Source organism: Helobdella robusta (genome assembly GCF_000326865.2).
Source record: "Helobdella robusta unplaced genomic scaffold HELROscaffold_45, whole genome shotgun sequence".
Taxonomy (NCBI): Eukaryota; Metazoa; Annelida; class Clitellata; order Rhynchobdellida; family Glossiphoniidae; genus Helobdella; species Helobdella robusta.
Window position 1 is genome coordinate 241,979 of NW_008705095.1, and position 26,102 is coordinate 268,080.

Below are 26,102 nucleotides of genomic sequence, written 5' to 3' on the forward strand. Positions count from 1 at the left end.
ATTGCCATCTACCTTGACGACCTTCATAAGGTGAGATTTTTTTTCTTTCTACTCTTTTTTCTCTTCTTCTTCTTCTTCTTTTTCTTCTTCTTCTTTTTCTTCTTCTTCTTCTTCTTCCTCTTCTTCTCCTTCTTCTACTTCTCCTTCTTGTTATAATAATTATTGTTGTTGCTAATGTTATTAATGTTTTTGTTTTGCATCATCATCATCATCATCGTTGTCGTCATCATCACCACCAACATCATCGTCGTTATCATCACCATCATCGTCACCATCTTCATCATCATTATCAGCATCATCATCTTCATCACCAGCTTCATCATCCTCACCTTCATCATCATCATCATCGTCGTCATCATCATCTTCATCATCATCATCATCCAGATAGAAGCAGACAGAGAGATACTGAGAAAATTCAAGCGCAACCAACTCGCCGAGATAAGAAAAGAGAAAGGTAAGAACACCTAGGCTGACCTGATAGCGTAGTTTGTAGTGACCGGGTTCGATCGCAGAGACGTCTCTATGAAATCATGCACCTGTGTAAAAACTGGAACATTAATACCATTATTATTATCATTATTATTACTATTTTTTAATTTTTACTACTATACCGTACCACAACTTACATATAAATGACATTACATAGTATATATATTTGATGAATTATTTGGTGAATTATTTGGTGCATTATTTGGTGAATTATTTGGTAAATTATTTGGTAAATTTTTTTGTAAATTATTTGGTTAATTATTTGGTAAATTATTTGGTAAATTATTTTGTAAATTATATGGCGAATTATTATGTGAATTATTTGATAAATTATATTATAAATTACAGGCATTGGGCATGAAGTCAAGCCGCAAGAAATAATTACGGACTGTTAATATTCATTTTTTTTTTGAGATTTTTAATTTTTCTGATAAACCTTTTTTCCATTCATTCATTCGTTCGTACGTTCGTTCGTTCGTTCGTTCGTACGTTCGTACGTTCGTTCGTTCGTTCGTTCATTCATTCGTTCGTTCATTCATTCATTCATTTATTCGTTCGTTCGTTCGTTCATTCGTTCGTTCATTCATTCGTTCGTTCATTCGTTCGTTCGTTCGTTCGTTCATTCATTCATTCGTTTGTTCGTTCATCATTCATTCAGTAGCTAAAACATTCGTTCGTTCTTTTATTGATTAGTTCTCTATTGTTTATCTATATATGTATATTTATACGTGAATCTACTTTTCTTTCCATTTATTGATTCACATCTATTTATTAGTTCATTCATTCATTCATTCATCCATCCATCCATTCATTCAGTCATTCATTCATTCGTTCGTTCGTTTGTTTACTCACTCACTCACTCATTTATTCATCCATTCAATAATTCATTCATTCATTCACTCACTGACAGTCATGAACAACATCATCGTCCTTGTACCGGGTGGAGAAGCTCTATTTGAGAAAGGTAAATAACGATCCTGAAGACGATGATGATGACGATTATGATGATGATGATGTTGATGATGATGGCGATGATGATGATGGTGACGTGGTTGATGGTAATGATGATGATTTTATCAAACCAGCCAATCGACTACGTTGGTGGGACCAATCGGCTGTCAGATCTCTCTTGTCTTACAACAGGAATTAACTTTCGTCTGTCTGTGTTTTTGTGTGTCTGTGTTTCTGTCTGTCTGTCTGCTTGTGAATTTCTGTATGTTGTTTTGTAAGTTCGCCTGTTAGTTTGTCACTCTGTATATTTGTATGCTTGTTTGTCTGTTTCCTAGTCTTTTTGTTTCTCTGTTTATTAGCCTGTCTAATTCTTTCTTCTCGCTTGTTTGTCTTTCTTTTGCTTGTCTGCTTGTCTGTCTACTCGTATGTCAGTCTGTCTGATTGTCCAACTGTCTGTATGTTTTCAGTTTTCGGCTTTTATGGAATTGTTGTGTGCAGTTTTTTAATACCTAGCCAACTGTTAATAAAATTGTTCTTGCGACATTATTTGGTAAAATGTTCTATGCAGCCTTTCCCATAATAACTCCCGCTTTCTCTCTTTTTTTCTCTCTCTCTCTCTCTTTCTCTCTCACTCTCTTTCTTTCTTTTCTCTCTTTCTCTCTCTCTTTTCTCCGATTTTCTTTCACTCTATCAGAATTTTTTATGATATTTTTCTTGAATCAAAGGTATTTTACTTCTCATGTTCTACTCGTTCTTATACGACGTGTCTTTTCATTATTATTTATTATTAATAATAATATTCAGGCATTATTTTTGTATATTTTATATTGTCATCTTCAATTATAGCTTATATTTATAATATACTCACACACATACATACGTACGCACAAACAATCACACACTCACACACGCATATATTTGTCTATAAATATTGATAATAACTTATATTGCTTATGTTTTAGTTAATTTCATTTATGAAGATTGTTTTCGAAATTGTAATTATTTATATAGTTTATATTCTTATTGGCAAAGAGAAAAATTTTTCAAATTTTTTTTTTCTCCGTCAAAGCACTAAGCATAGAAAATCGTTTTTTGGATTGAAAAAATAAGAAAAAAGTCCCTTGAAAAAAATTATTTTTTCGTCCTAAAAATTTGAATGTATAGAAACGAAAAACACACACCACACACACACACACACACACACACACCACACACATAAACACACACTCGCATAAACACACACACAACAAACACACACTCAAATACATACATACAGACACACGCACAGCACACACAACAATTTTTCATGTGGTACTATTCGACTGAATGGAATCGTACACAGAGGTAAGAAAAATCGATAGGCTATCGATACGTTCGCTCCGACAAAAATCAAAATGTACCATCCCTTTTTAGTCCCTTTTTGTGTTCTTTGACGCCATTTATAACGTGACGAAAGGTCGTAATATCGTTAGAATAATAAAAAAAGAATAAAATGAATATTAATAAGGATAATAATTAATAACAAATAATAATAATAACAACAATAATAATTATGGTAATAATAAAAAGAGTTTAATATTGACGACCAGGAATACTTAGTGTTTTTGATAACATAATGTAGCTTACGTAACAAGATCAAGCTTTTGTGGCGCGCCTAACATTCTGGAGCTACTAAATTTGAATAAGCTGCTCAGAAAATACGTCCTAAGGCATCTAATAAAATCGTCTTTCCAGCCTATCAATCAATCAACCAATCAATCAATTAGTTTATAAAAAGTTATTTCCGCGATGTTCAACAGCGCTCCTCAGTGAATTTTGCAAACAGTTGGGTCTTGAGATCCACTCTGAACTTTAGAAGGGATGGAGAAGTAGTCAGAAAAAGAGGTAGAGAATTCCAGAGAAAAGGACCAGAAAACCAAATGCAAATTTAGCATAAGAGTGTTTAACACGAGCTGAGAAGAAGAACAAGACGATCGTAAACTGGGGCGTTTTTAGATTCAATTAATACATCTGACAAGTACTTGGGAAATAATTTAGATTGAGACTTATACACAAATGTGAAAATTTAAAAAATTATTTTATATTTTATAGGTAGCCAGTGCTAGAGAAAAAGATATGGAGATATATGAGAAAAGAAAGGGGCACGAGCGATTAATGTGGAGCAAAGTTAAAAGCTTTACTTAAAAGATAGAGTATAGCGAATCAAGAAGACCATAGTAGAGCCAGTTATAATATTCAATCCTAAATAAAACTAAAGAAGTAACAAGAAAGAAAAAAGTGGGATTGTCAAGAAAAGGCAAAAGATTTTTATCCTACGTAGATGAAAGTAAGAACTTCTAGCAACACCATAAACCGGATAAGAAAGAGACATAGTAAAATCAAAGATAAAGCCTAGACTACAAAACTTATGAAAAACATCAAAAGTTTTAGAATCAGGTTAGATAATAGAAGGAATAGTAATAAAACGTTTAGATTTATTAAAACAAATTAATTCAAATTTAAAAAGATTAAGTTTAAGACACATAGAGTCAGACCAAGCGATAATTGAAGAAAGACGTAGAGATAGATTATGAAGAATAATAAATACAAATTAATCCCTATTAAACAAAGTATATGGAGATACTTGCGACATCACAATCCCATGAAATTCATGCTAAAAGGAATAGCTCAAGAGTTTAGTTTTAAGTTGATTGATTGCGACGACAATCCACTACTTTCACTAAAAGAAACAATGTTGATGTTTGGTTCGACTTCGATTGTCTTTGCACCTCACTTAGCTGGTCTATCAAATGTGCTTTTCTCTCAACCAGAGAATCTGATCACTGAAATTCTGCGCCATTATCTCCATGTCAACTTATCCTACCTCTTTAGGACTACTTTTCTGTATTTCTCATTCGTATTTTCATCATTTCAATATTTGGAATTTCAAAATTGAAGGAGTATTAAAATTTTCTCTTCCGATTTAAATCTAAATTAATCAATTAATTGTTAAATTAGCCAATTAACTGTTATTTTTTTTATATGTTTGCCTGAAGGATATACATCTGCATGCCCAATTACACTTATAAAAAACATAAACAGAGAACGCAGTAAGTAAAACCCTTTCTCTTTCTCTCTCTTATTCTTTTTCTCTCTCTCTCTCTTACTCTCTCTCTCTCTCTTACTCTTTCTCTCTCTCTCTTACTCTTTCTCTCTCTCTCTTACTCTCTCTCTCTCTCTTTCTATATATATATATATATATCAAAAAAATATACGTTACCAGCTCTATATAAATAATAACACAAATAATGTGCGCTATATAAATAATTATGATGTCAATGTTAAAGTTGTTCTATAAAGCTACTATGATTAATTGAGTAAATTAATTAATTAATTAGTCAACCAATTAATTAGACAACCAATTAAATAAGTAATTAAACCATAATTAGATGCTTATTTGATTGATTGATCTTAATTGTCCTATCCATTAACAAGTTTTGTTCAATTACGTATTTCGAATTAATTACCAATAAATGATTGAAAAATACAAGTTTATTTGAATGAAATTGCATAACTTATTTGATTTTTTAGTCGTCAAAACTTATTTTTAGAAATTTTTCAAAAAAAAAATTTTGAAAACTAAATAAATATTTTTTGGGAAGAAATGATGTATGCAACACTAAAAGGCGAGATGGGATCGAGGAGCATTTCGACACAGACAGGGGATTGTTCATACTTACCTATTTCTTTGGAAGAGTCAGTATCATTATTGTTAAGTAATTTGATTAAGATTAAATATTATTAAAGATTAGTAGGATTAAAATAATTTAGAGTTAGTACAATTAAAACAATTAAGAATTAGTGTGATCTAACTGATTAAGAGTTAGTATGATTTAAATCAGGGGTGGGAAAACATTTTGCTGTGAGGGCTACATTGAGAACTATTTTACCTTTCAAGGGCCGCATATGTACTTGGATAGCATATTTTTTCAACCGTATAAAATAGCTTCGCGGGCTGCATGCGGCCCTCGTGCCGTAATTTGCCCATCTCTGATTGAAATGATTAAAAATTTGTATGGTTGAAATGATTAAGAATTTGTGTGATTAAAATGATTAAAACGAGTTAATCATCGTGATTAAGATCGTATTAGAATTATGAATGAGAAATGGATGAGCAATGATTATGATGATGATCAATATGGTCATCATCAACATCATGCTAAATAGAGTCGTCATCACCATCATCAACTTCGACATTACTAACAATGTTAATAATAATAATAAATAAAAATAATACAAATAATAACAAAATTGATAATTATAACTATCAAAATTTTAAAAATTATAAATATTAATAACAATAACATCTCAAATGCTAATAGACTCCATCTGGAACCTATTCTGGAGCGGGAAAACCCATTTTTACCCGGAAGTTCTCTGGATCAGAAGGCCACCTACATCGTAAAAAATATCGAGGTCAAGGGTAACGGAAGTAGGGTGCTCGTTTTTGACCCAGATCTTCAAGGTCGCCATAATTATTTTATGTTATCGATTAGCTATTTGAAAATTTATTAATCAGTAACAACATATAGTTAATTTCGCTGATGTTTTATGGTTTAAATAGAAATTTTTCATCATCATTTTAAATTGAAACAAATTTATTTCAACTTTTTTTAAATTTTTCTTATTTGACACTGTTTTAGCAAAATTAGCGCCTAAAAATGTTGATTAAAATAAACAAATTGGAGTTTAAACAAACATCCCACTTGTACAAATTTGAGAAACCAATTACAAAACTATCTATACATAACACGCTTATTAAAAAACACAGACTTGAAGCATGCAGCAGCTGCAGTAACGACAACAACAGATCGCATGACCACTCCATCCTCTTCTCTCGACTCCACATCTCTCTCCTGTTTGGCATCATCGCCCCTTTCGACCCCCAAAAAAGCGAAATACTTGTCCACTTTGACCTTGGACAAGAGCGCAAAAACTGCGAAATACATGAACGGGAACCATGAAAATTTCTACGAGTATAACAAGAAGCTGTACAGGAAGAAAAACGCTTACAACAGCAGTGGTATCAACGTTGATGTCATCAATAACGACAGCAATTGCATCAATTTTGATAGCATTAGCAACGATGATGTTATTGACAACAATGACAATAAAAACATCAGCGCATGCAATGGCTTGAACTGTAGGGAGGTAAACAGTGATACATACAACAACGTCAACAAGAGACCGGACAACACTTGCATCAAGGCTAACAAGAGCAAAACTTTGGATAAGAAACTTACACATCCTTCCAGTAGCCAGAACTACACTCCAAAACAGAAGTTGGACTGTTGGGACTTTAACGATTTTAGCGATAAGTTCATCGATTGTAATCAGTTCACGCCGATAAAAAAGCAATACCAGCAACATCAGCAGCAACAAACATATCCAAAACAACAACATCAACAACAAACACATTTAAAACAACAACAACATCAACAACAACAACAACAACATCAACAACAACAACATCAACAACAACATCAATGTCCCTACCAAAATCCCCACTACCACATCAAATTGTTTGATTATAAATTATTTAGCGCTTCATCGAAGCAATCTTTAAACCAACAAGCTCAAAACGCAGCCACCACGGCTACCGACACGTCAATAGATGGATCGTTAACACCGAACGAACTTTCCAGGAAACAACTCAACTCCGTCTTAAACCGGAACTTATCCTTGTGGCAGCTGAAGAGCAATGAAACCGGAAATGGCGGATTCAAAACTCATTATGACGTCATTAATTATTTGAAAAGCATGAAGGAGGATAGTTCTAACGGCGCCAGTAACAACATCAACCAAAATGTCGCAAACGATTACAACAACAGTTACATCAACAGTACCAGCAGCAATTATGACTACAACCAAAATTACATTAAAAGTATTTACAACAGTAACAAAAACAACAGTAACAACAACAAAAACAACAACAACATTGATAGTTCTACTTCAAACACAGACGAAACAATAAACAACAAGACCACCTCGATTGAGACGTCATTGAGCAAAACCTCGTACATTAACGGATCGCTACATGGCAAGTCTTATACCTTCACCGTTACCAACAGCAATAATTATAACAACAACAAAAACACTAACAACGCCAACTACAACAGCAACTACAACAACACTAAAATCAGCGTCAGCAACAAAAAAATTATATCTAAAAATGTTGTTCCGAACAATCTTTCAACAGCGAACATCACAACAACAGAGCATGGCAACAAATCATTCAATTGCAACAACTACATGATACACAGCAAAACAATTAACAACAACAATAACAGCATTAATTACATTGGCAATGAGCAAAATAGCAGCAGAAACAACTACAACAACAACCCCATCAGCCCTATAAAATCAGTTACAAGAGAAACATCTAACTTCTCTCGCTGCCCGCTGAGCGAGACTCACAACAAGTCACCTTTCCATCATTCCTCACACTCCTACATTTACGATACCTGCGACAGACAACTGAACAACACTCAATTCACAAATCTTCTCGTTTCCTATGTGACTAATGCTAAAAGGAAACCAAAAGAAGAGACCCAACCTAACGCAAAGCCTACGAAAAATACTAAAACATCACCAACCAAGAATTTTATAAAAACTGAAAAAGAGGCGGACGATACTGCCAATGTGTGCGTTAACCCTGTCCGAAGAAGTAGAGAGCTTAAAAGCTGTGAGAACATTCACTTCACTACAACCATTGCTATCGAGCAGGATGTCTGGCCCAAACAAATTATACTAAAACAAAATAATAATAAATTAGGAGGAAGTATAAAAAGAAGAAAATCATTAGTTTTGGCTCAGAATGTTGACTCACTAAGTGATTATGAAGATAATGGTGATCGAGGCTGTCAGACATCAAGAATCATCTATAAAAGTTCATACTGCCATCTAGTTAACAATGATGACGACGACGATGACGACGACATTGATGAGATTTATGAAAAAAATTTTGAAAATGATTTTATTTGCGGATATGGACAAAGTAGAAACGAACATTCTCGAATCAGAAAATTACAGAACGAAACCGCTGATGAACAATTTGAAATTGTGTCAGTCGTTAATTTAGAGGACGACAATGATAATAATGTAGATGTTGATTTGTTGGCAGAAAAACAGAGTCTAAAACCTGGAGGAAGGAGAGCCTCTGAAAATTTGGAAAACTTGAAAAGAAACTCAATGAATAAAGCTAAAAGCCAAGAAAATAATTTTCACCAAGGCAAAGAAGACACTGCTAACGATAAAAAATCCAAAAAGAAAGTATCAAAAAAGTCATCATCGGTGAAAAAAACTAAAGTGGACAACTCAAAAAACATAATCGGCGAGGCCTCGTTGGGACTCTACAACATTTTGAAGACTCAATCCGAGATGCATCTGCATAAATCCCGCAAGAAATCTTCATTGATTGAAAATTTGAAACCCTATCGCAAACTTTCGAGAATGGAAATCTATCCGTCCGATATAATGTATCCCGCTGTCCCATCCGGAATTCTTTCGGGAAAAAACATTGAAAGGATTAACAAGTGTTCCGTACAATGAGTTGTAACTCGTGGGTGCAACCAATTAATATTTTTTCAAATATCTTATGCGGTGATACTAACAATCCTTTAAGTACCATTTCAACGAAAACATTTATATTTTTATAAAGATTGTGATGAATTTTTGCTAATTTATTTTTATAAACTACAAAAGCGAAAAAGAATTTTAAAAAATTTATCGGAAATGACTAACCTATTCATATTTTTATAACAATTCACAATTAAAAAGTCTAAATAACATTCTGAACAAACGTGGTACAGAAATTGTTGTTCACTGATTTTTACTGGTGCAATATATTGACAGACTCACAAATTTCTAATTTGAGTTAAGCCTAATTAAAAATATTCTAAAATATCAACAGAAAATTTGCTAAACGAAATGAACTACTCAAATATTTTCAACACGACCAAATAGAATGAAATTCTATACTTCTCGAATTCACCAACAATCTTTCATGTCTAAAAAATTCGAGACTCGTTTTGAAATTTGGAAAAAACATTTCCTGATCATTTTTGAACTATTTTTTACTGAAGTTTTTTACCATTTCAACTAAACTTTTAGTATCAGAATTTACAGAATTGTACTTTTTTCGAAAACATTTTCCTACCAGCCCGATTCAAACGTAGCTATATACATTCATCAGTCAGTTAATATTTACACTATAACGTTTAAAATGAATCATAGAATAAGTTTGATCTGGACTGGTAAATTTATTTTATCTTAAAATTTTGCCCAGTGGCGCATCTAGGGGGGTGGATTATCCCGTTGTGAGGTATCCTTTTAATAAAAGTCATTAAAACAATTTTGTAGACAGGAAAATACCGTTTTTAAGTACAAAATCGACATAAACAGGGGTTATAAACTAAAAAAAGATCGTCAGTCTAATTTCTTGGCTCCCGGTCAAAATTACAAAATTTTGACCCCAGTCAACGTTGTCTAGATACGCCAATGATACTCACAATAATGAAAGACTAAACAATTTTTGTAAAATATTGTTAAAAAAATATACATCAATTGAATAAGAATGCGTGTTAGTTGAACAAAGTATAAAAATTTATTTATAAGCGTTAACTGTGTTCTATCTTCATGTTCTTATTCAACTTAACGTAGTATTCGACAAGGATAGATCTGTTAAGATTATGGTATCCATTATTTCATATCGTAAAGTAATTTTATTTTATTTCATTTATTTATTATGAATCGATTTTTAAACTTTTGGTTCGTAAATAAATCAACTGAGTTGTTTTTTTAAATTGAAAAAAAAACCCAAAATTTATTAAAGAACAAAAAATGCAGATAATCAAAAAGTCAATTTAATATAAATTTTAGCCAACCTAGGCTCCCCTCAGATAAATCTATAGAAGAATCTTTATTTAAATTTTTTAATGAAAATAATTGAAATGACTGAAATATTATTAATTAATTTAATATAAATTAAAAAATAAACGAATAGATAAAACTATAGATAAATAAATAAAAATGAATGAATTAACAAAAAACTTTTTATAAATCTACTTATAAATAAACAAATATGAATACTTTTCAGAATTAAAATCACCAATCAATATAAAGGCTAAATCTTTTTTGTAAAACATTGTTAAGTAATTGCTAAATAAAAAAAAAAATAATAATAAATTAATAGAAAAAAATTATAATTTTTTATAGAAGGATTTAAAAGTAACCGATTCTCCGATTTGTTTTAAGGGCTAACGCCTGCTCAATTTTTTTCGACTGCCTTTTGAAATAGGCAAAGAGAACTCCGAAGAGCAGAAGAAGGAATGATATAACGGAAAGAGTGATCCCGACTGTGACCATATTGATGCTTTGGTCATTTTTGTTTCCGTCAGCAGTACTGTTGCTGTCATCGTCGCTAGACGAGAAAGTCATATTGTCCACTATTTCTGTACGTGGGTATGTGTTTGCGTGTGTATGTGTTTGTGTGTGTGTGTCTGTGTGCGTGTGTGTCTGTGTGCGTGTGTGTGTGAGAAAAAAAATAATAAATGTTTAAAAAATAATTATTTTGAATTAATCTATATTTGGAAAACAAATAACAAATCTTTCAGAACTCGTGAATATATGATACGTGTATTAATTTGGTTAAAAACATAAAATACATATGCTATAAACCACTATATAAACACACACAGAAACTACGGTATAAACAGACACTACGTTGTAAACAGACACTACGTTGTAAACAGACACTACGTTGTAAACATGGTCACACAATGAACCGACAAACCGCCGAAAGATCCATTCCTGTATATTATTCTTCTTTCTGGATGCTGGCATTCGGTCAGTAGGTCGGTTTCCTGTAATAAAAAATTATAACGGCAAAATAATATATTTTTGTAAAACTATTTACAATATAAGTAGCATGATAAAAAATATCTTAATGTCTACCAATCTATACAAAAATTAGATTGAAATTTGTTTAAAAATTGACTCGAATTGATACGGAAAATATTCACAAAACATACAAAAACTTTTATCAGTGTTATAATAACTAGTTCATCCGATTGAATTATAAATATTCATATTTTCAATTTTATTTCCAAAAATCTAAACTGATCGTATAAGAAAGGCTGTAGGAACCTCGCAAAACATGGAAGGTCCGCATCCGCCGTTATCCTCTGAGCAATCTTGTGCCGTGTAAATTTTACATTTCAGCGTTACTATCGTCATCAACATTATTCTTATAACTGATTCTCTACATGTTATTTATTATTATTATAAACTAATTGGCTGATTGACTGACTGGCTGGTTAAATAGTTAGCCGACTGACTGACTAACTAAATAGTTAGCTGACTGACTAACTGATCAAATAATAACCTGACTGACCGACTAACCAATCGGCCGATCGACTGGTTGAATAATCAACTGACCAACAGACTGGCTAAATAATGAGCTAACCAGTTGACTGACTGAGCTATTAGCTGACCAGCTAACTGACTGAATAATTAACTGACTAGCCGACAAACTGAATAATTAGCTAACCAGCTGACAGACTAACCGCGCACATCGCAGAGCGGTCCCGACCATCCATTTTGGCACTTGCCAGGTACACAGGTTTCGTTGTTGAATGGCTCTTCGTTCATGCAGAATCTGTTTACGCGCGGCGGTTCCGAGAAGTTGTAGACGTTGAAAACTGCGATTTTCAAGTTTTTAATATAAATTCCGAATTTGATGGAGGAAATTTAGATTTTAGAGTTTTTGTTAACGTTAAACGATGACGTCACATGTGTAGAAGTTCTTGCGTTGGAATTGTAAAAAAAGACATAGCAGAGTTTGGAGAAAATTCTTTCAATCTAGATAAACATTAAGTGTTGAAGCAGTTGGAATTTTTTTCAAGTTTTTTTTAAAATATCTTCTTAATTTATAAACTTTTCCAACCTCAGAATGTTTTGGATCAACAAACAAATGCGAAACATGTTTACAAACAAACGTGCATGAATGAGCCAACTTCGCATATAATTAGAAATAAGGTTAGTAATAAAAAATTCCATTTGAACTTGACTTGGATCTAATCATCGTAACTTCGAAAGTCACATTTCTACATTTTAAAATCTTTTTGCAAGAGTCAATAAAATTCATGGGTACTAATAAACATCAACAAAAAACAAACAACACAAGCGCACAACAAAATAATTCGCTTGTGAAATGCGGATTTGTTGAGATTTGAAGCAAGTCCCTCCGACCTATTAAACGACATTATTACCAACGCATTTATAGGTCAAGATCTTTTATTAGTTTAAAAATGTTTGATAAAAATTGAAACAAACTCGAGTAAACCGAATAAGAATCACGGCCACCGCATGATTTCTTCGGGTTGTCCACGCAGACGACATCGCACTTTGAGAGAGGTAGCAGCTCGTTCGGGAGGAACAGATTCCCGCATAGGCATTGCTTGCCATTCTTTATATTTGAAAATTAAAAAAACAGATAAAGATGGAATTTATGTTGAAATCGAAAAAATAAAAATTGTGAAAAATTTCTATAGGGAAATAATGTTACGACAATAAACTCTGGCCTATCAAAATTGAATGATTTTATGGTTTTCTTTCTTTCTCGTGCCCCAGTCAAATTATCTGTAGTAATTTCCTCTTTTTATAACCGGTCTGTTTTAATACATCCTCATTCATAATTCATCTAAAAAACCACATCTTTTCACACAAAAATTTTCAAACATATGTTGTTTAGCATTGATTGGTGCTATGAGTCAAATTTTGCAAAAGTTGATAACATAAATATTTATTAGATGATAAAAAAGATTTATTTAATTCTGTACAAAAATAGATCAAAGGCCTGCAATCTTAAGGCCGCCTGCCAATAAAATCACCAACAAATCTACCCTAGAGGTTCCGAGTGTCAATTTATTAAACTCTAACAAATCAAAACATAGTAGAATTTAGGAAGTTAAATAAAATTTATATCAAACCTAGATAATATTTTGAAAAATTTTACCAAACCTTGATAGCAAAATGTTGTGGTTGCATTTTTTTGCACATGAGAAGGCAGGATCCGTAAGGGGTCAATGGGTTGATCTCAATTTTGTGATGTTTGGCACCCCTTTCATACTTCATTTGCCTAAAACAACCCATCAGTGTCTTCTCGGTGACTATACCTTATATGCATTCGTAAACTTTAAAAGTCCGACAATTTTTAAAACATTACGAAATAAAATAAAATAAATGTACGATATGAATGTTGCCTTAGTATGGGAGGATTCTAATTGTTTCTATATTTCAATTTCTTACGTTGTAGTTATTGTAGAAATTTTTCATATGGTATGCCAGTTTTTTAATTTTCAGTATTGGAAGATAATTTTGTTTATATATATATATATATATGTGATTTTTAGATGCCGTTATCATAATTTGTATTATCTTTTAACGTATTTTAATCATTAGTTTCATATTTTTGCCAGTCCAATTTTTTATGGTTATACTGATTTTTTACACATTTCACTATTTTTTGCGTTTGCAAGTTTGATATAATAAAAAGAAGAAAAAACTTTGAAACGATGCAACAGCAGCTAGCAACAACCAACTGCAATCTACACACAACAACACAAACCACACACACAACCAACTGCAATCTACACACAACAACACAAACCACACACACACACACACACACACACACACACACACACACACACAAACCACACCAGAATACACAGAGTAGAATCTATTTCCACCGCAGATCTTCTGGGAATCTTCAACGCTGCCGTCACAAGCTAGATGGCAGTATCTTTGCGGTACCTTCTCTTCGGGTTCGGCTCCGTAGTAGCAAAGCGTTCTTTTCTGGTTTCAGCGTACGATAAGAATGATCAGCGTATGATAAGAATGATCATTGACGCATCAACAAACAAATAAACCTTTGAAAATTAAAATCTAAAAATAAAATTTTAAACCAGGTAGTAGCAAAATTCGCGCACCTTAAATGCGAACACGATGTTCGCCTTTGCGCGTTTTTGACATTCGCTGACGCACGACGAGAAAGAGTAGTCGCCTATTATCTTCTGGCCTTTGAATACTGCAAAGCATCCGATGTAGGTGTACACGTGGGTCAAAGTTTCATCTTGTTGAGTTCATTAAGTTGAATTTAAATTAAAATTAATTAAAAATCAATAATGATTAATTAGATAAATGAATAAATGTTTAAATGAAAAAAATATCGAAACTATTGTAAATTGTGATTTTGTTATAGTAGATTGTATAATCTTCATCAGATGCCATTTTTTATTACAATTTTCGCAGAATGTCGTTTATTTTTACTTTTTTGAAACACGTGAATAAAAAAAAGATTTGTTTTGTTGCCGTTGGGCATATTACTTGCATTATTATGATACTTAAATGTTGGCAAAATAACGTTAAATACAGTGACATATATCGCCGATAAAATGTTTGGAGAATCTCAAATTAATTCAATCATAAACATCATCACCGAAATTAACCACCTCCAAACACTTCGATTACTTACATTATTACTTAAATGTTGGCAAAATAACGTTAAATACAGTGACATATATCGCCGATAAAATGTTTGGAGAATCTCAAATTAATTCAATCATAAACATCATCACTGAAATTAACGCATAGTTAACCACCTCCAAACACTTCGATTTCGGCGATCGAATACTTGGCACTCGACGGAATTTTCTCAAACTTGAAATACATGACACTCGTGGCGATAACTCTTGATGACTCTACACACGGCATGATCATCGGCATGCCGGGACAGGCCAGACTTTTTGTGTACTTGCGACAAAAAGTCAGAGAGTTCTTCATACTGCTGGCCGTCATGTTAGCGACTTCCCTTTCGCCCAAATATATTTCGAGGTTTCTTATACATGAGCTGTTTGCCTCTTTAAAAAAATTACTTGTTATTAATCGTATTCAATTATTATCCTGCAATTAATAAGTAAACAATTATCGCTGTGAATAATTTTTATTCTAATTTTATTTTGAATTTCTCAACCTAATTCTAATTTCCGATACAAACGCATAGAGGACTGACTCATATTTTTGGCGTGATAGAGAGTAACATAGTGAATATAGAAGGACACGTGGAAAGATATGGAGAAGAAAGAAACGGAGGTGTACTCCATATCATTCTGGACAATCAGCCCGTCCACCAATGACGTCACCCCCAGCTGTTGCAGAACCAACTTTGAATCGACTAGCGACTTATACATCATCGGTCGATACAATGCGATGTTGGTGGTCTTCATCATCGCTATGGAGAAAAAAATTTGGATTAATTTTTTTTTATATCCATCTATTTTATTTGAGATTAATGAATTTTTAATTATATATACAACTTTTTATACTGATATCTATTAAATGTTTCTTTAATTTAATGTTCTATATTTTATTCACCTTCTTCAGGTGGCACGTAAGTTTGATGCTAGTGATACATTTTAAACAGTTTGTAAAATAGCTAGTAAGAATGATTACGTAGACATTTTCCGAATGTGTAGTAATTGTCATCACTGCAGAAACATTCGGCATACTGTACCCCGTTCACTGACAGGCGTTTGCATATGAATTCTTCGCCACAATCTCCATTTTGAACGAAACAGTCTGAAATCAGTTTTTATAGAAAAAGATAACCGCAACAAAAACGATTCTTGCAGATTCAAATAGGAAGCTCAAGTACAAGACATTTTTTTTTTCAAAGAGATTTGGTATACATATTTTTTTCGTTTGAATAAAGTTTGCCTTGCGAAGCTTACATTTAAAAAGAAATAGTTTTTATGCTTGAAAAGGTTGTATAAAAATGGTTTGAAGTAAGAGAAGTTTGTAAATTTTTTAAAACTTGCAAACGGACAAAATACAGAAAAATACATTCGAAAAAAAAGTTTAGTCAAAAAATTAGTAAGAAAGACAAACAGACAGACAGACAAACGGACAGACAGACAGAAGAATATACAAATCAGAGATAACCAATACTTCTTTGGTTGCACTCGGAACCTGTCCAGCCTTCCTGGCACAGACCCCCAGAACCTGGGGTGTTCATAAGACTTAAGGGGCTGTTCTGCCAATGGTGGAATACTGATTTTCCGCTTTGAAAAACAAGTTGGCTGAATGCTTCGTGCAGATTGAAGTTGTGGAATTAGTTGTAATGGTTGAAAGATGAAAAAGTTTAATGATTAGATGAACAAAAAATTTTCGTAGGTTCTTAAAATTTACAATTTTTCAAAAAAATTTGTGATTAGTATATTGATTAATCGGCTCTGACGACTATAACGATCATTTAGCTCATTAGACCAAAATATGTGTAATCTTATTTTAACGTTACACCGACGAGATAATTTTAATTTAAAATATTTCTAAAAATATTAACGCAATTATAAGAACAGCTTTGTTGGAATGTTGATGATTTTTTAGTAAACATTCAAACTAACTACAAATCAATAACAAAGGAAGAGACTTCATACTGCTCTGCGTGTTGTAACAGAATCTGAGTCTGTCAGATTTTGATTTTATAAAGAATAATAATAATCAAAAAAGATATAAAAAAACTTGAGTATATGGGCAGGCACTGGTAGCCCCCGCAGATCTGAGTCTGGTCCCCTTCGCAAAATTTGTGGCAAGAAGGGTCATAGGAGGGCTTTTCACATTGACCTTCCATCAGTAGAGCGCAACAACATTGTGTGTCTTTCTGACATAATGGCGCGTCAACAGAAGATATAATGAAATATTATCACGATGATTGAAAAAAATTCGGAACATTTATTTTGGAAAAATAGCGCTGGATTCAATCATATCAAAGTATTGAATCTTGAAGCACTATTAAATTAAATGCAATGCGACTTTTTTCTACACAGCCTCGTTTGAACTTCAATAATTTTAATAATTATTTTTCATTAGTTTTAATTTCAATAAATTATTTTTCACTAAAATGAAAACTCAAAAATTTCAAATGAGACCAGAATGGTATGAGGGAACTTCATCTCACTGCATGCGGCTATGCACAGCTGAATAGAGATAACGTTGAGAGCGTCGAAGCATTTTTTCGTGTTACTGAATGGCAGGGACATGATGTGCGAGAAATCGAGATGTGGTGCTTTTTTTACTGTTAGTAGTTTGTAGTTGATGGTGTTAGTTTTTTTTTCGTGAAAATAACAATTTTATCGAAATTTCTAACATTTTTCCTTTGTATAATTATTTATTTTATATTATTTTCATGCTCCTTACATATTCAGGTTGAATTTATTTTTACTTCTGAGTTTCCTACATTAAAAATTTTTTGTCAATGTGTGAATTTTTTATAGAATTGTGTAAGGGGAAAAATCGTTTGACAAAATTATTGAAATGTTTGCGGACAGGATTTTAAAATCGAGTTATAAGTTAGTTATTGGAAAATTTTTCATAAAAGTTTGAAAATGATTATTAAATTAATACTTTTCATTGTTTAAAACGTCAAAAGAATTATCTACTGACTTGAAAAAACTGAATAAAACATTTCACCACCACAATTATCGATCTTATTATTGCAGAGCATGTTACATTTGCTGGAGGAAACCATAAGGTCTACTCGAACGACGCAGTAGCATTCCGTCTTGTCCTTGTCAACAAAATGAAAAACATTCCTTCTTAATATTTTAAATTAATGATCATGTTTGTGTTTGTGAAATCTCAGAAATTTTAACATAAAATTGTATAAGACTCAAATAAATATTGTTGTCTCACCATTTCTAAAAGTTTGATAATGGAGACCATTTTTTAGTTGTAGGTTTTAGCAAGACGATTAATTTGATAAACATTTACACGAACACTTATTGGTATACAATGGGGCTTAAAATTTGCAGTTTAATACTAAAAATATTGATCAATTAAATCTAAGGAATAATACAAACTTAGTAAATGAAACGAAAAACATTTTTAAAATAACCAAACTCTGAAAGCAATCAGGTATGAGTTTTCATCGTCCATACAGAATGTTTTGCACTCCGTGTAGGAATCAACGAAGCAAGCACTGGATGGTATGACACTCGAAAAACAACCAATATACTCTTCATGTCCATCTTTTCGGTTCAAAATTAGTAATTTTTAGTTTTTATTATTCACGATAAAAAGTGAATGGTGCCTGGCTCTGATATTGCCAGTCACTAGATTCCCTACCTAACCTACCTCTTGCAACGCCTGGGTTCAACTGACGTGTATGTACAATTGGGTAGTTACAACATTAAAGGTAGAATATTTTATAGGAAATTTAACTGCCATTTGGCTGAAAATGGTACTTGCAAAGTTTTAGCTCAATTGGATAGTTCTAATCCGGGCCTCATCGAGGTTGAAATCTTGAAAAGTTGAAAAAATTTAGAAAAAAAACATACTTTTTTGTTTTTAAAAGAAAAATGGTTCACTCTAAAAATATGATTTCGGCCTAATTTTGTTCAACTGTGTATTCTCTCCAAATCAATCAATCTTCGTTTTGCGTCCAGATTCTCTCCATTCTCTCCAAATGTTATCGTAAAAATTATTTAGCAATAACAAAATTTTTCAACAGAAACAGAAACCAACAAAAGAATTAGCAGCAACATTAAAGTAATAATTACAAGAGAAACATAAGAAATGTTGGGCTTTAGTGCGTTTTTGTAATAAAAATAATCACGGTAATAAATCATGCACATTATATTGAACACAAAAGCTGCTGCTACCACTACTACTACTGCTACTACTACTACTACTACTACTACTACTACTATTATTACTACTACTACTACTACTACTACTACTACTACTACTACTACTACTACTACCTTAGTACTTCTACTGCTACTACTACTGCTACGACTGACCTGTCCTCGTATTACGACGAAATAAAAAATTTAAAGAATATACAAATGTAAATAAAAATAAAGGTTTATCCATTATTATCCATAAAAAATTACTAAATAAAATTAATATTTAACTAAATATTTATTTAATTCTGTGCATCATTATTTATATAAACAATACTGATTTATGTAAACAAAAGATTTTCTAATCAATATTTTATGATAATTTTTCACGCGTTTTTATGAAAAATTTAATAATATTTTTTGGTTTTTATTTTAAGAATAAACAATTCATTAGTTAATTAATTTTTTTACAATAATATTGTGTAAAATATCTTATTAGGACTTATGATTATTATTTTTCAATGTCTATAAGATAATTGTGATGTCATATTTAGAAAATATTTTGCTCTGGCTAAATATGAAATTATTTTTACAATAAATCACATTTTTGAAAGGATTTGGTGTTTGCCTATGAATAGTGAGTGATCCACAAATATTTTATTTGTGAATAAACATTTTAAATTGAGAATATTGATTGAGAAGAAAGTTCTGAGCACAAGTTGTGATGACTTCCATCATAGATATGTTTCAAATTTGGAAATTTAATTACGAATTTTTATGTCGGGTTTGGTTGTTGTTGATTTGTTATTTAAAATTTTAGTTACCTTATTTTTATCATAAATTTCAAGGTAAGCAATAACAAAAATATAAGAGTTTTAAGATATATTTATTATTCCAAATATTAAATGTCTATAATTAAAATTCCAAAAATTAAAATAATTGTCAATTATTGAAAAAGCATTTCACTGCAGTTTCTTAAAAACAGAATTCCGGATTAAGAGCCTTGTAACTTAAGGTTTTGCTTGGGAATCGAGCCACTGGTTGTAGGATGAAATCCTAGTGTAGACGGATGGCATGCTAGTTCCACAACCGGCTGAGCCCCACGACGTTGCTCCAACCAGCTTCCACACTTTTGGTGAGTCCTCGCAGACCAGAGGATCGCCAGAATCACCCTATGAATAGCATTTAAAAAAAAAGATTCCAGATAAATTTACACAATCTTATTAAAAAGTATTTAGGCTCAACTTACATTGCATGCGCCTGAAGAGTAATCTTTCAAATCATGAACGCACACGTGCCCAATTGGACCCACTAGGCAATCCATGGTGTATAAATTTCAAGAAGCAAGACAAAGAGAAAAACCTACACGAAGATGGATTGACTGCTTGGACAATGATCTACAACGGGCAGAATTGTCCAAATATGGAGTTACGAAGAAAAGAACAGATGAAGAAGAGGTACGGGATAGAGACTGGTGGAGATATGTCGCGAGGAAATCAGCGACTGCACACAGCTGATGGATGAAGATGATTATAAGTCCTGTTTTGTCGTTAATTGCACTATTTTTGTTGAAGACTCCAAGTAAGAAAACGTGTTAGAAATAAATGCGTGAAAATTTTACGTGTAAATGCTCTCTAAAACAGAAAAATAATTACTTAAAATTTTTGTGACTTCATATAAGTTTGGGTTTGTCCATAGAGGTTGTCTACGCTTTGTGCCTTTTTTGACTTTCCCTTCTCTCATAAATAACCACATGGTGGCTAAATATTTTAAATGTTTATTCCAAATTTTAAATTTCACAGAAAGTTATTAATAAGTAAAAATCTACTGAATCAGATATTGTTGGATCTAAAAAAATAAACAGACACATATCTTCATTGAGTGAAACGAAGTAGTGCATCAAAGAAGCAAACTTATTAGAGGCGTACCTACTGAATGCATATAACGTTTTATAAAATTTGAAGACAAATTTTTATTAATTTACATTAGAAATTGAAATGTGCAGAGCTCTTTAGATAATAATTGTAAATTTGTTTTAGAATTAATAATAATAATAACAGTAATAATAATAATAATTATAATATTAATAATTATGCCATTTTGTAAAGCGCTATGGCAACCGATTGAGGTGCATTATATTATTACAACAAACACACATTGTTTAATATCACGTGAATCAAGGCGAAACACATTTTTTACACGTGAAAGGCGCGGATTTCTTTACATTTAAACCTAAACACTGCATCAACAACACCAATCCATGTACCTTTACTATTGCACCTATGCGACTCCAGTTTTTGTGACCTGATTTTATCATGAATTTCGTGGCATTGGTCCCACCGACGCCATGTAAGCAATGTCGTTAAAAAAGAAGAATATAAGATTTCTAAGATGTATTTTTTATTCCACAAATTAAATTTCTATAATTAAAATTCAATAAATTAAAGTTATTCAATTATTGAAAAAGCCTTTCACAACAGTTTTCTAAAAACTGGAGTCCGTATTGTAACTTAAGGTTTTGCCTGGGAATCGAGCCACTGGTTGTAGGATGAAATCCTGGTGTAGACGGATGGCATGCTAGTTCCACAACCGGCTGAGCCCCACGACGTTGCTCCAACCAGCTTCCACACTTTTGGTGAGTCCTCGCAGACCAGAGGACCGCCAGAATCACCCTAAGAATAACATTAAAAAAAGATTCCAATTAAATTTAGACAATCTTATCAAAAAGTATTTAGGCTCCACTTACATTGCATGCGCCTGAAGTGTAATCTTTCAAATCATGAACACACACGTGCTTGTCTGTAATTCTGGATCCCCATTTAGCCTGGCATTGTTCCTTAGTGATGACATCAATTTTTGATTCCACGAGATCTTTTGGCAAAATTCCACCACCTGCCATTGAATAATTTGTTAAACGTGAAACATTGTGACAGTTGAAAAATGAAAGATCTCACCTGTCAATCTTCCCCATCCAGTAATGTAGCAGTTTTTGCCAACATAGTTGGTTGAGTTGGCTCTTTGAATGTATTTGAACCGTCATGTTGACTGAAGAAACTTCATTAATGGACTTCACCCATGATATGTAGGCAATGTCGTTTGGGTAACCTAAGTACCCATTTTCATTGTATTCCGGGTGCTACAATTTTTATCACTCAATAAATTATCGTTTATAGGAAAAAAACTGAACAAATTACTCGTGTGGCATTTTTTAGAGTCCTTGTAGTGCATTGACCAGACTCACAATTCAGGCAGTTGCTATTTGTGCCGGCCAGAATTCGGTAAGTATCACTGTTAATTAAAAAATTTGCAGTTTATTTTGTGGTAAGCTGACTAATTTAATTCTTATAAATTATAAATTAGTAGTTGTACTTACGGAAGTCCTCCAACACAGTGGGCTGCAGTTACTCCCCAAGTTGCAGCCACAAGTGAAGCACCACAGTTAAATCTGCCAGAAACATACAGTGCCAATTGCCAGGGCCACTCCCCTCTGTCTGCTACCACCCCGTCAACAATGCGAGACTCTGGAGCCGCATGAACCGCAGCCAAGAAGACCACCAGCAAATTTGCAACTAACATCTTCATCGTTCAGTGTCTAACTTGTCGGGACGAATTGAACAAGTGATGATCGCTCAGAAACTTGGGTATTTATTTAAAATTTTATTGTAAGTAAGCAGACAATTTGGCGCAAACGTTAACAAGCTAATTCTTATCTTTTATCGTGAAATAATTTCTTAACAATTGTGAGAACTTAACCAAATGCCGGTTCATATGATAATATTAAGGAGGCTTTCAAAAAAATAGATTATCACTTTGAGTTACTCTTAAACTTTTATAATTGTTTTTACTAAACATTAATAAAAGTAATGATAGTTTTTATGTATTGATTATTTTGTTCTTTTATTTTTGTCAGTGCTTTCAACAAAAAGCACGTTGAAAATACTTTTTTGAATATCTTTCTGAAAATTGAAATTGGGCTGACAAGAACTTGCTGACTTGCCGTTTGCAGCTTTATAACAAGAACCATAGAGGCACGATTGTTGCCAGCATAACAAGGATCGCGTTGCAGTTTTGCGGATTAGGAACTGCGATGAAAAGTTTATACGGAGCTCGGAAATATCAGAATGGCCGGTAGAAATTATGTTACAGTCGGAACGTGCAAACGTTGTAGCAGGTATAATGCTATGAAATTATAAAGCACGTGTTGAACGATTACAACTATGACACCATTATATTGTGTGAAGTAAGATGGACTGGCCAGGGTGAAGTAAAATAAAGTGGAATTATTTGGTCAGGAGAAAAATTTTATGAAAGAAGAGGAGGAATGATGCTATCAGAAAAAGCACAAAAATCCAGTAAATGACAGTCTAATGTACGCTAGTTTCAGGCGATATCCGAGATTGTAGCTTACTCGCTAACTACAGACTATAATGATGAAGAAATTAAAAAAGTGACAAGAAGGGATGGGAAAATATGAAATAGAAACAGAAATAATAGAGGAGAGATGTTGCTAGAATTTGTCAAAAGAAAAGATTAAAGTTAAATTTTCTCAAATTATCTATTGAGGTTTTTATTTTGGTGTGTTTGGCTTACATTAATCATTAAATTCCTAATATTCGATCTTTGAATCGTTAGTTGTGTTAGGATTAATAAACTACACATTCAATAATAGTTTAAATTTTATTTTTCAGGCAAACTAAACAAAATTTTGAGTTTTTAAAGTTTTATCAATAATTTGAAAAGTGTCATCAAATGTAGCAATTGAAATTTTAATGCTAAATGCTGATTTTTTAAGCTTTGTCCAGTCCAACCACATAACTTAAGGTTTTGCCTGGGAATCGAGCCACTGGTTGTAGGATGAAATCCTGGTGTAGACGGATGGCATGTTAGTTCCACAACCGGCTGAGCCCCACGACGTTGCTCCAACCAGCTTCCACACTTTTGGTGAGTCCTCACAGATCAGAGGACCGCCAGAATCACCCTAAGAATAACATTTTTTTTCCAAATGGCTACCAATAAAATGTAAAAAATTTTATCAAAAATTATTTATGCTCCACCCACATTGCACGCTCCTGAGCTGAAATCTATCAAATCATGAACGCAAACGTGCTTGTCTGTAATTATGGATCCCCAGTGTTTCTGACATTGCTCTTTAGTGAGAACATCGATTCTTGTTTCCATGAGATCAGTTGGCAAAACTCCACCCCCTATCAATATGAAATTTTATAAAATGAAAATATTGTGGCAGTTTAAATATAAAAGATCTCACCTTTCACTCTTCCCCATCCAGTAATGTAGCAGTTTTTGCCAACATAGTTGGTTGAGGTGGCTCTTTGAACGTATTTGACCGTCATGTTGACTGTTGAAACTTCATTAATAGGCTCCGCCCATGATATGTAGGCAATGTCGTTGGGATAGCCTAAAGCTCCACTTCCACTGTATTCCGGGTGCTAGAAATTAATTACTCAATTAACGATCGTATATAGCATATATATATTTGAAGAAATTGAGCATCTTACTCTTGTAGCGTTCCTCAGAGACCTGGTAACACAGTGACCAACCGAACAAATCAAGTTGTTGGTGTTTGTGCCGGCCAGAATTTTGTAAGTAACACTGTTAATAAAATTAATTTGCAGTTGATTTATTTGTACATTGACGAATTAAATTGCGAATAAAAAATTAGTAGTTGTACTTACGGAAGTCCTCCAACGCAGTGGGCAGCTGTGACTCCCCAAGTCGCAGCCACAATTGAAGCACCACAGCTAAATCTGCCAGAAGCATACAACGCCATCTGCCAGGGCCACTCACCCTTGTCGGCTTTCACCCCGCCAACTATGCGAGACTCTGGAGCCGCATGAACGGCAGCCAAGAAAATCACCAGCAGGTTTGCAACTAACATCTTCATCATTCACTGTGTCTAATTTGTCGGAACAAATTGAACATTTGAAGATCGCTTAGAGGCTCGAATATTTATTCAAATGTTTCACCCAATGCAACAAGGAAATTTGATAAAAACAACATCTGTATAATTGATAACTTATCTGTTTTCGCAGAAAAAATTTTCAAACAATTGTGAAAGTTCAACCAGTTGCTGTTCATTAAATAACGCGGATGATTATTTGAAGTGACTTACTGTCATATTTTAAACAACTTCATATCTCAACCAAAATCATTCATTAGTTATTGTTAATAATTTTAAAGTAGTTGCTTCTATTGTTTTTTGTATATGGTTCATCACGTTGGTTTAATTTTTCAATGCATGTTTGAACATCTTTCTGAGAAATGTAAGGAATATACAAATTATTAATTTTAAATTTATTCGGGTTATATACTTCTGTGATTTTCTGTTAGAATTATAAAAAATCACAACAATTCTGACGACAAATATTTTTGTCCACTTATTCGTAAAAAACCAACTGGTTTAATAATGAGAGAGAAAGTTATTTAGTAGTCAATTGATTAGTGTAACACCAAGAACAAATCGACTGGCGGGTGTTAGTGAAAAGTTGACGGGCCAAATTTAAAAAAATTGCCGAATTTATTCAAACAATTTACACATACAAATAAAGTGAATAAACTAAATTTGAAAATCCGTTTTATCTTTCGACCTAAACTGTAGTGAATATTTTTTTTTATCAAAAACACTTTTATCTGTTTATAATGGAAGTTGAAAATTTAAATGAAGTTGAAAATTCAATATTTGGAAACGTCAAGGCAAATCTCCCCAAGGTCAAAGATAAAAGATTTTTGAAAATTTTCGGCCCTATTTTATAGAGTTTCTTTCTTACCATTCCAACGTCGTTAACTGAACAGTACATATACTGCCACTTAAATACTAAGTATCGAGTTTTTTTTATCGTAGTCACGAGCAGTAATAGAATTGCCAATAACCCGTCTGCTCTACTCTCTTCTGCTCCCGTTACCGAAAAAATAATTCTCAAT

The 26,102-nt window shown here is 32.7% G+C and overlaps 4 protein-coding genes across 4 annotated transcripts; 1 reads left to right on the forward strand and 3 right to left on the reverse strand.

Moving 5' to 3' along the window:
* Positions 1 to 5,083: 5,083 nt before the first annotated feature.
* Positions 5,084 to 9,030, forward strand: HELRODRAFT_177905 (hypothetical protein; the record flags this gene model as incomplete). Its single annotated transcript, XM_009026066.1, has 3 exons — positions 5,084 to 5,175; positions 5,802 to 5,944; positions 6,251 to 9,030. 3 exons carry the CDS (start codon positions 5,084 to 5,086, stop codon positions 9,028 to 9,030), a joined length of 3,015 nt encoding a protein of 1,004 aa, XP_009024314.1.
* Positions 9,031 to 10,701: 1,671 nt separating this feature from the next.
* HELRODRAFT_177906 (hypothetical protein) lies at positions 10,702 to 15,339 on the reverse strand (the record flags this gene model as incomplete). Its single annotated transcript, XM_009026067.1, has 8 exons — positions 10,702 to 10,931; positions 11,273 to 11,342; positions 12,052 to 12,179; positions 12,814 to 12,946; positions 13,501 to 13,655; positions 14,202 to 14,337; positions 14,472 to 14,614; positions 15,144 to 15,339. 8 exons carry the CDS (start codon positions 15,337 to 15,339, stop codon positions 10,702 to 10,704), a joined length of 1,191 nt encoding a protein of 396 aa, XP_009024315.1.
* Positions 15,340 to 15,976: 637 nt separating this feature from the next.
* Positions 15,977 to 19,413, reverse strand: HELRODRAFT_177907 (hypothetical protein; the record flags this gene model as incomplete). The annotated part of the gene is made up of 7 exons (XM_009026068.1): positions 15,977 to 16,119; positions 16,510 to 16,626; positions 17,062 to 17,200; positions 17,469 to 17,614; positions 17,983 to 18,131; positions 18,434 to 18,566; positions 19,341 to 19,413. The coding sequence occupies 7 exons, from the start codon at positions 19,411 to 19,413 to the stop codon at positions 15,977 to 15,979; spliced, it is 900 nt and encodes a 299-aa protein (XP_009024316.1).
* Positions 19,414 to 20,030: 617 nt separating this feature from the next.
* Positions 20,031 to 25,077, reverse strand: HELRODRAFT_185899 (hypothetical protein). The gene is made up of 7 exons (XM_009026069.1): positions 24,857 to 25,077; positions 24,680 to 24,773; positions 24,437 to 24,610; positions 24,350 to 24,374; positions 21,955 to 22,037; positions 20,413 to 20,457; positions 20,031 to 20,335 (listed from the first exon to the last, which is right to left on the reverse strand). The coding sequence occupies exons 1-7, from the start codon at positions 25,066 to 25,068 to the stop codon at positions 20,174 to 20,176; spliced, it is 795 nt and encodes a 264-aa protein (XP_009024317.1). The 5' UTR covers positions 25,069 to 25,077; the 3' UTR covers positions 20,031 to 20,173.
* Between the last annotated feature and the right edge of the window lie 1,025 nt (positions 25,078 to 26,102).